Genomic DNA, 16177 nt, shown 5'->3' with positions numbered 1-16177 from the left:
CACGAGGCCACTTGGCTATTATAATATTGATATACCTCTCTCTCTCTCTCTCTCTCTCTCTCTCTCTCTCTCTCTCTCTCTCTCTCTCTCTCTCTCTATATATATATATATATCACATATTTCATATTTAAACAAAATTTTTGTGGTGTATAAGATTCCTTGTTTTTCTTTTTTGTGATGTACAGTAACTCTGGGGAGCACACCCAATTTCATTGTAAGCCCCCCCCCCCCCCCCCCCGGTACAATGACAATATAGACTATTCTATTCTACACAAAGTCAGGTGGTTGGAACATTTTTTCATGACACTGCATATCATTTCATTTATTCCAAAAAAACTACGAAAATATTTCTTTTGTACGGAATATAGGTTAGTCATGAGTTTGAGGCTGTACTTTTGCACAATTCAACTTTGAACTTGTAGTATTCCTGGACATATTTGTGATGCTACATATCATGCGTGTATGAGTATGAATTGCACTTTTTTCTGTATGTGGAACTCACTTTGTAAATGCAGCATTTCCTTGGAATGAGTTTAACAAGATATAGGAACTCAATAGCACATGTGCACACCACAGCATGTGCTGTTACTTAACATAAAGACTTTTACATTCCAAAGATAAGCATGATGGACAAAAAAAAAAAAGTGCATTGTACAACATGCTGGATGTTGTATGATGCAGTTTGGACAAAAAAGAAATCATATCGACACGAACAGAGACGTGAGCAGTAGATTTATGCAGTCAGCCCTCAGCGTGTGGTGTGTACTATAAGGGCTTTTAAATTCCAAAAATAAGCAAGAGGGATAAATCAACACAAGATGGACAATGTACTGGATGTTATTACATTCAGATGAGCATGGATTGCTATTCCACAGCACTGGAAAGCAACAACCTACTTCTTTATCAGCTCTTTCATTTTGGTATTGTTTGTGCTGCTATAGTGTACTTTTACTGTTGGAATTTATTTTATTTAGTGCATTGATTCCTAGGATAGCCCTTTAAAAACATTATTATTGTTATTGTTATTATAAAAAATGAGCATGTGATTTTTCATTATATAAGTGGCACCGGAGTATAAGTTACATGACCTGCCAAGCTAGTATAAAAACAAAACAAAACAGACTGGAAACTATTGCATTTATCACCGACATTATTTATATCAACATCTGTATTTTATGAAGATTAATGATTTTGGATACATTCTTGGTACTCTGCAGATCCACTAATTGATATTTGTGTTACTTTTGTATGTTTTGACAAGTTGATTTCCTCCTTTGCTGTCATGTAATCTCGCATATATTGTGTATTGTACAGAAACTGCAGTTGCACAATGTACAATATAACGCAGTCAGGTAAAGTGCAGATAACCTTTTAGCAGCTGGCTTCTGGACAAAAATGACATTTACCTTCCTGTGCTGACTGAGTGTGACTGGCAGTTTTCTCTCAGCGTAGGATGATAGCCGTGATTGAATCATGTTTAAGCTCTTCCCCTGGAACTAACTGACGAGGAGATGAGAGCCTGGAGGGACAAATAGACAGACCCAAACAAATACAAAAGGGTTTGTATGACGTCTACGTCAAATGAAAGCCTGATGTGGTGTTGACGCAGCAGTCTGAAACACGGCTCACCCAAGGGGATTGAGTTTTCTTGAGTGTGATGCAGCAAGCATTTCAGCACGGTTACTTTGTGTCGCAGCTACGGTAGCCAGGGGTCTCATTAAAGCTACGCGGACAGAGGAGTCACTTTCCTCACGGGATATGTTGCAGAAAACCAAATGCAATTAACATAAGTGGGCACTCTCTGCAGATGACTACTTACGATATTGGGGAATGATGATTAGATAAGCACATATTCCCCAGTCTGATCTCACTGGTGCATGCTAGTGGGCATAGCCAAGCAGCAGCAGCAGCAATGTGTATTCAGTAGGGGTACAGTTGGACAGGCAAAGGGGGGTGCTGGGAAATTTGTGTCTTGCAGAGCCCAATTTGGAGGGAGTGTTTAGTAGATCATGCAGAGAAAGTGTTCTCATAGGAGGTTTGTAGTAATTGTGGTAATATGGCAAGTTGCCTGCCTCAACTAGCTCACAGTCTTGCTTCATTTATGTTATGGTTGTTTTTGCACACATTAGATGGTACGCACACAACACATTACATCATCAAATCAAAACATGTGCTACATCACATTCGTGAGCAGACGTGAACTTGACACACCGCTTTGTCACAGTTAAAAATGGCCTTCTTTGAAGCATTTCTATGTAATTAGTTCATTTGTTTTTCTTGTCAGCAGGATGTCTCAAAAGCAAATGAACACATTTCAATTAAATTTGGTAGGCATTGGGTGAAGGAGAAGTTGATTAAATGTGGTGTGCGTCCCTGTCAAAGAGTGGATTTTGCCATTGATTTTTTTTTTTTTTGTCTCTGATTCTGATTCCTTTGAATCTGTATTAATGTTGCTTGATTTGTTCAGCAATCAGAATTAAAGGTCAGGATCTTTGGACCTCATCAAGGAGAGAAGATGATGTTTCAGTTTGTCTATCTGTTTGTCTGGATTGGTGGTCAGTATTTGCCCCTTGGTCCTGAGGTTGAAAGATCAGAGATCAGGAGCTACGTTTCCATGGACTGTGTTGGAGCGGACCTTTTTTAACCACAGTATCACACAACTATGAACCCAAAACATCAACATGTAAATATCAAACAGTTTACCTCACTCGTCCTTGTACTTTCATTTAATGAGAAGAGAAGACTAGGATTCAGACCATTGCTCAGCTGGACCTCGTCACAGTTTTAATAAGATACTGAGTCAAGTAACTGTAACAACAGAAGTTCTGGTGGGTTCAAGACAGGCCTGACAGAGTAAATCTATAGCCCAGTAAAGAACCTTGTTTCTCGCTTGCTTTTGTACATTCTTTATCCCTCCCTAAACTAACATTGCCTGACTATCTTAGACGTTGTCCTGTCATCTGATTGGTCTTCCGGCAGCCTTCTTGACAAGCGCCGTTTTCCCACCTTTCTCCGGCACTACCTAAGAGTTATGTGTGTGCACCCAACAGATATTAAACATGGCTCACGGTTTTATCTGACCTTACTAACTGAAAACAACAATTCTCTAATCTACCCTCCAGCGCCTCAGTTTCACATTCTTGTATTACAAACATATTTTGCACAATGAACTGTTCCTTCAGCATATCTACATAGCAACAGCATAGCAACAGGAATAAAAGTCACATCAGGTCACAGCACTTCAACAATGGTTACATAGAAAATGAGAAAACATAATAAACTAGTTCAAACAGCATATCATGAAATAAACCGCTAGCCTTAGCACAAACAAGTATAATCATAACCATAATATATCTTCACCTGTAATACTCAATTAACAATCAGACTGATTCAGAATCTGAAAGGAAGTTGTTGTTGTGTTGTCGTGCATTCAGCTGCTCCCGTTTTGTGTTCGGGGTCACCACAGTGGATACAGCCAGATCCGCATTGGTAGTTGACACACGTTTTACGCTGGATGCCCTTCCTGACGTAACTCCAGTTTTACCTGGTGAAACACACACAGCCGCTGGTGTTCCAAAAAGGTCTCCCATCCAAGTACTCACCAGGTCCTGCACTGCTTAGCTTCTTAGACCCGACAGGATCAGGCTTACACACAGCAGATCGACTGCCAGAATCTGAAAGGAAGTGCATCATATAAACTCATCAGTCAGAATAAAATATGATCAGGTCCATAAATATTTTAACAGTGACTTTTTTTTTGTCATTTTGCCATATTTACCATACAGCCCCATACTATTTGTATTTCTTAATGAATAATGTAAATGAGTCCAAGACATATTCAGTGACTTAGATATGTCACTTGCATGCATCCAGAAAAATGGCTATAAAAATGATAATTGTCCTAAAAAATAGTCCTCATATTTAGTCCAGTAACTTATATAGACTCTGACAACTGATAACAATGTCATAATTCCTGCTATATTTTTTGTAAACCGTTTAATTAAAGGTGAAACTCAACACTTCAAGCACACCATTCTGTCTCATCAGCTCCACAGTCACGGAGTACTGTGGAAATATTTTTGGATTGGACTTTATCACAGACAAGAGTGACATTTCCACATTGTATTGTAATAATTTAGATGATAACAATGAGTGAGGCAGCTGTGATTTTGCGGGAAGGGAACCTGGGAAGGACGATAATTATGACAAGGTGATCATTGTGGGTATTTACTTGTGTAGAGCAGATGCAGTGTCACCGTCATGGTCTTTTCTCTCCCTCAAGGTTTCAAATTATCTTTCCCTCAGACACATAGAGCACACCTTTGCTCAGTCACATAGATGCGCTTACACTACCATTGTTGGCTTCCTGCCATAGCAATAACATTTGTCAAGCCAATTAATAGCAGACGCTGAAGAAAAGCCGGCATTAGACTCAGTGCAACATATTGTACTGAAATATCGACCTCACCTTCCACTGCCAATCCCAAAATGACTTGTCGAAACCTCAACTCTCTGCCAAACTATAGTTTCTTTGCAGACTTCTTCTTAAAATGTGCAGTGCATTTTGGCGGTGTCACATCCAGCACATGACAAGTTGGTATTGACCAAGCAGTATTCAGTGAATTGCACTTCTTTTGGATGTTTTTAGGGAGAAATGTTGCAAATGCACAACTGTGTTCATTTTCTTAACCTGATTATTCCAGTAAAGGCTCACAGGGGACTGGAGACGAGCAGTAATTTGGCAAGAAGCAGGGTACAGCCTGGGCAGGCCACCAGTTTAACACGAGGCTGACACATATGGGACTGTTGAGCTCTGACGTAATGCATCACATGATAAATCTGTTCCAGGGTCCAACAAACACTATGGTTATGTAAATTGATGAGATTCATTTCAGAAATGGTTGGAAGAGCCGCTACAGTGTCAGAATCGAAACAAAAATGCCAGGGTAGAAGACCTACCTGATCAGTTGTAGCCACTTCTGTTTCTGGTTGTCATCAGCTGGGAAGCTATAAAACGACAGTTCCGGTGATGTTTCCAACCTATAGACTTGGTCACATATCCAGGAACTCTGCCTTTGACGTCTTAGCGACATGCTTAGCAACGGCGGCTGGTGTGTAAACAATCCATAGCGGACAATGTAAGTTGATGCGAGTTTTTTCATTTTCACCACTGTTTTGTTTTTTAGTGCCTCAGCAATGCGAGGCAGTGGGTTGTACCAACAAAGCGAGAAAGTATATTAAAATCCGTCACGAAACACCAAGACGATTATGCATCACATCGATCATGCGTTACTTTGGGAGAAATAATCAGCAGCTGTCCCCCTCCTAGTGCAGACCAGCAATTCACAATAGACATGTGACATAAATTATATAAAATACAAAAATACCTAGTGTGTCTATGGCGTAGGAATAAATATCATGATATTCATTGAACATCTGGCCATTGTGTGGGATCATTTTTTCCCATCGTCCAGCTTTGTGTTGGTACGGATGAGATCCCAGTACTGCTGCTGCTAATTTGGTTTTATGTCACTTCCGGGCGAAATTAACCAAACCCTCTGAATAGGTGAAGGCCACAATCAGGTCCCACCAACAGAAATATAACAAAATTCAAACAAATAATTACTTAAATCTGGAACTGAAGAGCAAATAACAATCCCACATACACAATGTATCTCGATGGTAAAACGCACTACCGGCCGCGGAGTTTCACACCAGTGCGGAAGCAATCTGGCAGTGATGTGGCCGCAATCAAGTCAATTGACACATTCTGGCACACACCTCTGTGGCATATTTACGATGTTTTACTTCGAAAGAAGCTCAGCTGATGCAAACGACCAATGACCACAAACAGCTGACAATGCGCCCATTTTTTTGTTTGGACCCGGAAGTTGAAAATTATGTGATGCGTTATGTCACACTTAACAACTGAATAGACAGACTAACTCATTCAAATTCTGACTCACACCTATGCTCAATTTAGTCACCAATGTCATATTTATGTAATTCTTGGCACATTCCTGACATTCTTAACGTGACTTGACGCATCTGAATAGGTTTCTTAATAGCACGTGTTGGTTCATGATATTCGTGATTTTCATGGAGCATGTTTTTGGCTGTCAAAAAATCTTCCACGAATGTTACGCACCACCCTCATTTCGCCTCATGTCAGGGTGGTCGCAACTGAGTGTGTTGATCTGTCTTGATTAGTGATGATCCTTGATAGAGCGTGACAGCGTTCATCTCTGACGTGCGCACAATTAAACCCTGCTGCACCGCATTCAGTTTCATTGTTGCAGTATGCTGAAGGAGGACAGTGATGCCAAGTCAGCTAAAAGTCTCATTCCAGTGCTCTTCAGCATGCTCCTGCAGGTGTTCCACCTGCTGCATGTGCCTGATGTTTGGGAAAACGAGCGAGACGAGAGCTGCGTGAAGCCACTCATGTGGCTCTCTCCATGCCACTCCATGGCACAGAGCCCAACGAAGCATGCAGTCACAAAGTTCTTCTGCTGTGGCTGTTGAGGAGAAACTGGAGCAATCTGAATTGTTCAGCAGCTGACAGTTGGATGAATATGGGTGTGTGTGTGGAGACAATTCGCCTCATTCACAACATGACAGAACTTCATGATGCACTGTTACGCGCGATAATGCAGAACTTTATTCTTGACTGTGCATAATGGTTCCTGATACTTCTCCAGCAACATGTGCCATTTATCGTAACACGTGGTAACAGGTTGCAGCAGTTCCTGAGGAAACCTGACGCCTCTGTCCCGAATGTATACTTTGTGGCATTCATGACGTGCCGTCGTTATGTGTAAACTCAGCATAACTGGCACATCTTTGGAAGTAGGAGGAAGCCGGACACCAGAGGGAACCCTCGCAAATATGCTGAGCATATGACAAAGTTTTGACAAAGTTTGACAAAGTTTAATTTGGCACACAAATATTCAAATAGAAAAAAATTAACAATTCCACAAACAAACACAGACAAAACTAGTGAGTCCGAAAGGGTGTGGGCTGAAGCAAAGCTTATTAGCGCCCACCCCTGCTCGTACAAGTCCAACAATTCTTATCAGTCATATTTACATAAATACAAATTCACTACTACATGTCGACACACAGACATACACATCAATATACTATTCACTTATATTTATATATTACCAGATCATAAGAAAGTCGAATCAAGGCACTTTACGCCAGTAAGGACTAACCTTACCAACCCCCAGAGCAAGCACTAGGCAACTGTGGTGAGGAAAAACTCCCTATAAGGAAGAAACCTCAAGCAGACCAGGCTCTTGGGGGTGACCCTCTGCTTGGGCTGTGCCATATATACCTATATACATACGTATATACTTTACAAACATAAATATATACATACATATACACAGTCACTTATATACATATACATATACACCTACCCATATCTATATATCTACATACGCATATACATACCCACACATTCAAATATACAATAAGTCCCACTTATAAATTGTAAATCCATATAAATCAAATTATATTTGCTTCTTTATGATACTTAGACATAATGTTCTTTTTGAGTAGTTTCTTAAATCTCACTAAGGTACTACTCATTCTAACCTCTGTTGAACATTTGTTCCATTTCCTCACCCCATCCACAGACACACAAAAACCCTTTACATTTGTTCTTACTGGTGGTTTCATAAAAATTGCACAACCTCTTAAACTATATCTGGATTCCCTCAATCGGAACAGACTCTGGACATGTCTCGGTAAGGCTTGGTTTTTTGCTCGAAATAAAGTTTGAATTGTAATGTAATCGACCAAATCAATGAATTTTAATACATTTAAAGACACAAATAGAGAATGAGTTGGTTCACGATATTGTTTATTGCAGATGATTCGTATGGCTCGTTTTTGCAAAAGGAATATTGGATTGGTATTTGATTTGTAAGTGTTTCCCCATGACTCAACACAATATGTCATATATGGTACCATCAGAGAATGATATAAAGTAAGTAACCCTTCTTGCGGCAGTAGGTCTTTGGCTTTATACAAAATGGCTATAGTTTTGACAATTTGATTTCACATAATTTATTTGTGGTTTCCAGCTAAGTTTATTATCAATTATAACACCTAAAAATTTATTCTCTGTTACTAACTCAATTTCCTTATTGTTTATAGTTAAATTTGGGTAGTTAAATAGTTAAAATTTTTACATTTGGGTGCCTGTTTATTTCCAAATATAATACATTTAGTTTTCCCAAGGTTGAGTGACAACTTATTAGCGTCAAACCAAACCTTAAATTTTTCCAGTTCTTTCTCCACTATGTCCAGAAGCTGTTCAAGATTTTCACCGCTACAGAACACAGTTGTATCATCCGCAAAAAGGACACATCTCAGTGAACTCGACACCCAACTTATATCATTTATATAGATTATAAACAACAAAGGACCCAGCACTGAGCCCTGCGGCACCCCACATGTGACATCCCTGAGTTCAGAATTTGTATTATTGAATTGAACATACTGAAATCTGCCTTGTAAATAACTAGCTATCCATTCATATGCCAGACCTCTGAGTCCATATTTCTGCAGTTTACTTAATAGTATTCCATGGGTAATTGTGTCAAACGCTTTCTGTAAATAACAAAAAAAAAACACCTATTGTATTGTTTATTATCAATTCAGTTGCTATACTTTCCACAAAGGTCCATCAAAGCATGTGATGTAGTTCGAGACCGTCTGAATCCATATTGTTCTTCACAAATGATGTTATGCTTCAGTAAATAATCAGTTAATTCTTTTAGCAAATATTTTTTCCAAAATTTTGAAAATTGGGGCAGGAGTGATATAGGTCTATAATTAGAAAATGTGTGTTTGTCACCAGTTTTAAACAGAGGAATTACTTTGGCTATTTTCATTTGAGAAGGAAATTTACAGTACTTAGTGACATATTGCAAATATAATTGAAGGGGTTTTACTATACAATCAATAACTTTTTTTAATAAAGCCATATCCAAATTATTAAAATCAGTCGATTTCTTACTTTTTGAACCATGAACCGATCAAGTATTCCCTTTCATGAGTACCACCATGAACATTGAAACAGATTTGTTACACGTTGAATTATTTTACCCAAAGTTATAGTTGATGAGTCAATCTTACTGGCAAGATTTTTTACCCCACATTAACAAAGTATTCATAAAGTGTTCAGCAATAGACTCGTCGTTATCAATCATGATGTAGTTGTTACTCTGAAAAAATGAAGGATAATCTCTAGTTACTCTATTCTTTTTTACTATTTCATTTAATATGTTCCATGTGTTTTGGATGTTATTTCTATTTTGACAAGTAACTCATTATAATATGTTTTTTTTACTGAGTCTCATGATATTGATTAACTTATTCTTATATGTTTTATACTTACTTTCAGCTTCCTTAGTTCGTAGTTTTATGAATTGTTTATATAGTACGTTTTTCTTTTTACATGCCCTCTGAAGTCCCTTAGTATCCATGGTTTGTTGCTATATTGATTTCTATATATGTTGTCAACAAATGGACAGTGTTATTATACAAACTGGAAAAAATGGAAATGAAAGCATCATATGACCTGTCAACATCATCACAAAACATCCGACCAATTCTGACTTGATAAATCCTCCCTTAAATTATCAATTGTTTCAGGTGTTACTTTTCTACTCATGAATTTGATATTGCTTCGATACATACAACAACCCTCCAATGCAAAGACTGAGAAAACTGGCAAGTGATCACTGATATCACTGACCAGTAGTCCCCCACTAAGATACCGGATATAACGTTAGTTAAAATATTGTCAATGAGAGTTGTTGTATCCATAGTTATTCTGCTAGGATGAATGATGGTTGGAAACAGTCCTAAACAGTACAAGGTGTTTATAAATGAGGTAATTTGTGGATGATTGTGAGGGTTTAAAAAATATATATTGAAATCTTCACAGACAAATAAAATGCTTATTTCTGTTGATTTTGTTGTACATTCCTAAGATAATGTCTTTCAAAGGTGTCAATATTTGTCCCCAGGAGCTCTGTAAATGCAACTAACAACTATGTTTTTGGAGTTTATAGATGTAATTTCTATGGTAAACACATTCCATGATGTTGTCCACTGTAAATGACATGTTGTTAATGAGTTTACAGTTATAATCTGACCTTACAAACAATGCAACGCCTCCGCCCCTTCTCGTCTGCCTATTAACCAGGAACAATTCATAACCATCAAGATATACCAGATCTTTGTTATCCTCATTTGACCATGTTTCTGAAATTGCAATAACTGAAAATGTTTTTTGGATGTTTTCAAACAATCATTAATAGTGGACAGATTACGAGAAAGACTTCTGCTGTTGAAATGTATAATTGAAAAATTTTCATCATTGATTTTATAATTTTTTGAATTGTTCTTCTGTAAAATATTTGCACTGTCTCACAATATTCTCACTGAAAAAGGTATCAGGATCATTTTCAGATTCGAAGGGGTGGTTAGCAGAGTTATTATAATTAAATGTATCTAGACAGAACTCCTGGCAGAAATAAACGGATCATTATCCTTAGCCATTATGTCTCTCTTGTCTCCGGGTGTAGATGATGTGGATGAGTGGGTTGCTCCAGTCTGCATCATGGTGCTGTGATGTGTTTGAGTCCTCATACCTATTGTTCATATTTGTCCAGCTCCTCGATGTTCCTTATTGCCATAACCTTGGCTTGTTCTGGTGATCCGTTCAGTTTAATGAATATTTTACAGTTTGAAGTCCATGTGTGCTGGATTTTTCCCTGTTTCTTTAAGAAGCGTGCTTTCTGGCAATGTCGGCATTCCGTTTGGTGAGATGTTCATTGATGAATACGTTGCCCCTTTCAGTTTTCTTCCTTGTTTTAACAGTGCTGTTTTGTGTTTTCTGTTGATGAATCTCATGATGACGGTTCGTTTATCACCGTCATTTCTCCGGGGCAGAGGGTGGCACGCTTCAATGTTATTAAATCCATTTCTATACCTTTAGATAGGAGGAAATCAGCAACCTGTTTTTCCACAGAGCTGACCTCCTGTTCACTGGGCTCCCCTCCGCTCTCATCTGTTACCGCCCGTGCGTTGGACCGTGGTTTGATGTGAAGACCTGTGATGATGACGTCGTTAATTCTGGTGTACTGCTCCAATTCAGCCACTCTATTTTCCAGCTGCACCAGATGCCGGTCTTTCTCGGCGTTCTGGAGCCGTAATGCCTTCACCTCTTCCACCAGATCCATGATTGATTTCTGTTGCTGCTCACAACAGAAATCTCCTCTGATAGAAAGTCCAGAGATTTTTTAATATCGTCACCTTCCTCCGCTGTCAGAACCTTCTTAGGCCCCATGGTCGGCTTATGAGCACCCTTGTCGATCGCCGATGTTAACAGCCTGCGTTGTTTGTCACCGGGATGATCTGCACTGCGCTGGTGCCGCACGGCCTCGTGTTTCCGCGCTGATGGATCCGCGGTCGCTGCACAAGGCCTCGGGGAAGCGGCACTCATGACGCGCGGCTTAATGACGCAGCGCGCGGCCTCAGTGAATTCACCACGTTGAGCGGGCCTCGGACGTTGTTGCTGTCCAGTCGCGGGGCTAAGTTGCCGGTTGAGGTGGTATTCCCACTGTCCGGGTTTGCAAACACCGGCGTGGCAGATGGCAACTACAAACACCACCTCTGAAAACTCAGGTACAAACTTTTTGCAGCTCGCTCTGACAACACGCAGCTCTGACTGACTGACGCAGCGAACATTGTGACTGCGAACTCCATAGAGAAAGGACAGGTCAGTTTCAAACCAGAGACCTTACAGCAAGTAAGGTACTAACCACTAATCCATCATGATGCACTAGCTTAGGACCAATTCACAATATGATGTGAAGTGGCTGATGTAGCAAATTATCAAACATGTCTTCAACACAGGTTGACATAGGTCAGGGTACATCGCTTTGGATGGAGCTTGACATTTGGTGATGGTCCACTGACTTACTATAGGATGTATGTAGTTCAACTTTCACTGTGGGAGGGTAGCCACACACCATGGAGAAGTAGCATAGCTTGGCAGGAACTGATTGTTGACTCAACCTGTGAGACGTCGCACACATCAAATAGGTTGGTTATACTCTGCTTCTTCTACTAGTTCAGTGCTTCTCAATTATTTTCTGTCCCCCCCAGGAAGAAGAAAACATTTTGCCCCTCCCATTCTCTGCCGTGACTATAAATAGTATCATTTGTCCTTAAAATTGTTAGAAGTACACCTCTGCACAACATTGTATCCTTGTTAACATTAAAGAAAACAAAAAAAGAAAGAAATTTAGATCAACTTACAACAAATAATAACTTTATTAACATTGTTTTTTTAGTCTGTAACAGAAAAAAATTGCATTTCTTTGCTTGGTATTAAAAAAACCCTTAAACTATAAACATTTTTTGACCGACTGCCATTTGATACTGAAAAACAAAATTAAATAAAATCAATAAATAATAATAAATTCAAATTGATCAGAACAATTACTGGGGAGCAAAATATATAAAACATTGTAACAGACAAAACAAAAATGAATAAAACAATTTGATTTATTTATGATTATTATTTATTTTATTCGTTTTTATTTTTGCAGCACTTGGATGGATGAGATTTATTGTCATTGTCATTACAAGTGCAAAAACAAGATCTCGTCCACACTCACATTACCACAGACAAATATGTAATAATGGCACACATCAGAATTAAGACAACACATACACATTTGACATTGTTTATATGCACTAAACTTGAAACAGTCCGTTATCCAAATTGAGGCGATGTGAGAGTGTGGTAGCCGCATGACAGAGACCATGTCTACTGTTCTTTAGTTCCTCTGCTCGGGTGCTATGATGCTAACGTTGCTCGCTGGTTTACTGAAGCTGCGGAATGATTGCTGGCAATATTTGGCATGTTTTTGTTGAAAAAAACTCAAGCAGCTTATTGGCGTGATTGGGGTGTAATGTCTTTAAGTGATGCTTTAATTTATTTGGCTTCATGCTGTCCACAGCCAATATTTTAAGACACACCAGTCTTTCCTCGTCTCCCAACGTAGTGCGAAAATAACCCTACATAGATCTGCGTTCCATTATGCTAGAGTCCTCAATACTCCCTGTGCACACTCTGACAATAAGAGTACCAATGCCACCTACAGTAGTGGATGTGCAATTACACTTTTTTCTAGTACGGGAAAAAAAAAACATGTTCCCCACGGTCACACGCGCTCCCCTGGCATCGCACCCCCGGGGGATGCTATCTGAGAAGGACTGTACTATTTTAAGTTTAGTGTTGCCCATCGTTGTTCTACTTTGCAGTTCCTGTATCAAAAATGCATTTTGTTAATGCAAAGTGATACAGCTGGATTATGATGGAGTAGTGTTTGAATTGATCCATTCAAACACTTGAGATTTGGCATAAGCATTTCAAACAAATCGTCAGTTCCTGTCATCGATAAGTAACGGTTTTATGTGTCACTTATGCAAAAATAAACCTGGACAAATGGTTGCACTCTCTCCATAAACAAACAAGAATACCTCGAGCTTCTTTTCACTGCATGCTTGTCACGTTGCACCATCCAGACAACACTTTGATATCACGGAGAAGCATCTCGGGAGCATATTCGGGAGAGATCTTCTCGTCGGGCACAGGTGTTTAAAAGCGGTTAAATAACGCAACTGGCTGAGATGATAGCGATGATTTGCCACACCCTTGTGATTAATGTTCCAATTCAGCCGGCCCGTTTGTGCACAGCGGTGCTGTATCTGTGTGTACTGAAATAGCAGGTGCCTGGAAAACCTTCCTCTTAATGTTTGCCATTAAAATAGCTCTTATATCGCTTTTGTCTTCCTGTCAGCACATTTTCATACACTTTCACAAGGTGTGCTTTCACCTACCCTGCTCACAAAACGGCCGTGCTCACACAATGCAGGCTTGATTGACAGGCGTGATGACAATAGTTGATTGGTCCATCAGCAGGGTAACTAATGTCATACTCCAGTTGTTTGAAACGGCTGAGACATCACGATGAAAGTGATTGCAATAGCAGCCCATTTAGTGCCGGAAAACAGGTTGCTATGTGATTTTTATTTTATTTTATTTTTTCGGCTGACAGGGGAAATCGCCATTCTCATACAGGTGAAAGAGTAGATTTATCAGGACCTCTCACACCTAATGTGCATCAAAACAGGAAGAGTGTCTGGAAGCTAGCCGGTACATCAATCGCACTGTTTGTTTGGAACATACTTGATAAATGTGCAAGTTAAAAGAGTGAGTAATTCCTGTCACATTGAATTTCCTCATATATTCCCGGCTCTCGTGATGCATTAGTTCTCCCTTTATCATTTTAATCCAATAGCTGCATTCTGCACAGGGGATTGGATTTAGAAGCTGCTGGTTTGCCTGCAGCATGCTAAATCGTGCATAGCTTTAACTACAGTATTTGCTCGTGCCTAAGTCGCTGAGGGACAGGCATACAGAAAAGATGACAGAGGAGTCTGCTGTGTCGACGTTTTCGGCGAGCGCTGTATGCTGTCCTCTGAACTGACTCCAGCCCACTCTGGCGATGTAAATACTGCTGCTAGTATGTGTGTGTGTGTGATTGGCAGCGTACACCTTCTATATCAACACCTGAAGGACAAAAATCCAAGGTGCACTTTCCTGTTAAGTCATTTCTGACAGATATGGCAATAAGCAACAGAAAAAGAACAGTGGAGTCCACCCTACGACCGCCCATCCTCCAACCTGCCGCTTTCTCACCACCGGTTTAGTGATAAGGAGGGCCTTCCCTCCTTATCAACACAACTTGTCAGTCAATCTTGCAAAAGCTCCCTGGATTTCACTCAGCAGAGATGTTTTCTTTATCCATCACTGCACCCAGTCCAACCACACTCCGCCTCTTCTCCCTCATGCATGCATGCACTGTGATGCTCCCTATAGCTTACATGAGACATTGTCTGTGTGTGTGTCTGTCTGTCTGTATGCTACACAGATGACTTCAAGTCAGAGCTGAGGGAACAGCTTCCTCTGATTGCGGGGTCAGCAGCAGCAGGAGTGGTCTTCATTGTTTCTCTCGTTGCCATCTCCATTGTGTGCAGCAGGTGAGCACATCTTCCTTTCTCTGTATTCCTGTAACACCAAACTGGATCAGAAAGTGATCAGAGAGCACAGCGACACTATACCCACATGTCAGGTATATAAGGAAAATGTTACTTGGATCACTGGGGTCACATGGGGCAAAAGGTCACATCATGAGTCAAATGTATCTTTTCATATCAGGTTTTTTGCATGATCACAGTGGACACACTGACTTTTTACGTGATGAAGCTCCAGCATGAACAATCACAAGAGTAGATTCAGCTGTGGTCGCCTTTTTGCTTTGAGCACTATCACCATCAGCTTTTGTCATTCACTGTTGGAGCAATTCCCAAAGAAGTAAGTCTGGTAAAGACTTTTAGGCCCTTTGATGTTGGCGCTTATGTCCAGATATCGTAGCATGAAGCAGATGAGAATCTAAGGCTCATCCCTGACAGCAGATATTTTACTATAGTTATCCTATTATATGTATGTGGCACCCCTCAAGATACGCACAACCCCCACATACATAGCCACTTACACACAGACAACTCCCCCCACACACACTCACAACCCTCCTCATGCACGATCGCTCCACTCTCAGTATGTTAAATGGTAAACTGATTGCATTTCTCTAGCGCTTTTCCCTCTGATGCAAATGCTGTCAGTGCTTTGCAGTAATGCCTTACATTCACTTATTCACTCAGATACTGATGTCAGTGTGCTGTTGTGCACAGTGCGCAACTTCGCATTGCGAACAACATGGAGATCATTGCCCAAGAGACCTCAGTCATATTATTGTGCGACAGGCAATTAATGACCCTCTGGTCTGGAGTCTGTCAATTTCACCTCATGATAAGATCATCACTGGTAACTTCCCCATCCAGTGGTGGTAGCCATTTACAGCTGGGTCTTGTCCAAGCAACCAGAAAAGTAGTGACACTGGGAATCACCCCCAGGTTTTGATATTGGTAGTCCAAATCCTACCCCACTCATATGACCAACTTGAGCTCAGCTGACATACTATTATGCCAATGTTTTGAACATGCCCAAAACTCCATAGCTGTA

General features: G+C 40.1%; 1 protein-coding gene across 2 annotated transcripts in view; it reads left to right on the top strand.

The window, feature by feature from the left end:
• LOC117521852 (ephrin type-B receptor 1-B) overlaps positions 1-16177 on the top strand; it is a 667735-nt gene that overhangs the window by 530737 nt on the left and 120821 nt on the right. For both annotated transcript variants that reach the window (XM_034183208.1, XM_034183207.1), the window contains exon 8: positions 15027-15135. In XM_034183208.1, the coding sequence (XP_034039099.1) occupies positions 15027-15135 (109 nt within the window). The remainder of the gene's footprint in view (positions 1-15026; positions 15136-16177) is intronic.

The sequence above is a fragment of the Thalassophryne amazonica genome, chromosome 12 (assembly GCF_902500255.1).
Source record: "Thalassophryne amazonica chromosome 12, fThaAma1.1, whole genome shotgun sequence".
Lineage (NCBI taxonomy): Eukaryota > Metazoa > Chordata > Actinopteri > Batrachoidiformes > Batrachoididae > Thalassophryne > Thalassophryne amazonica.
Note: the sequence above shows the minus strand (reverse complement) of the source record. Positions and strands in the feature narration are given on the sequence as shown.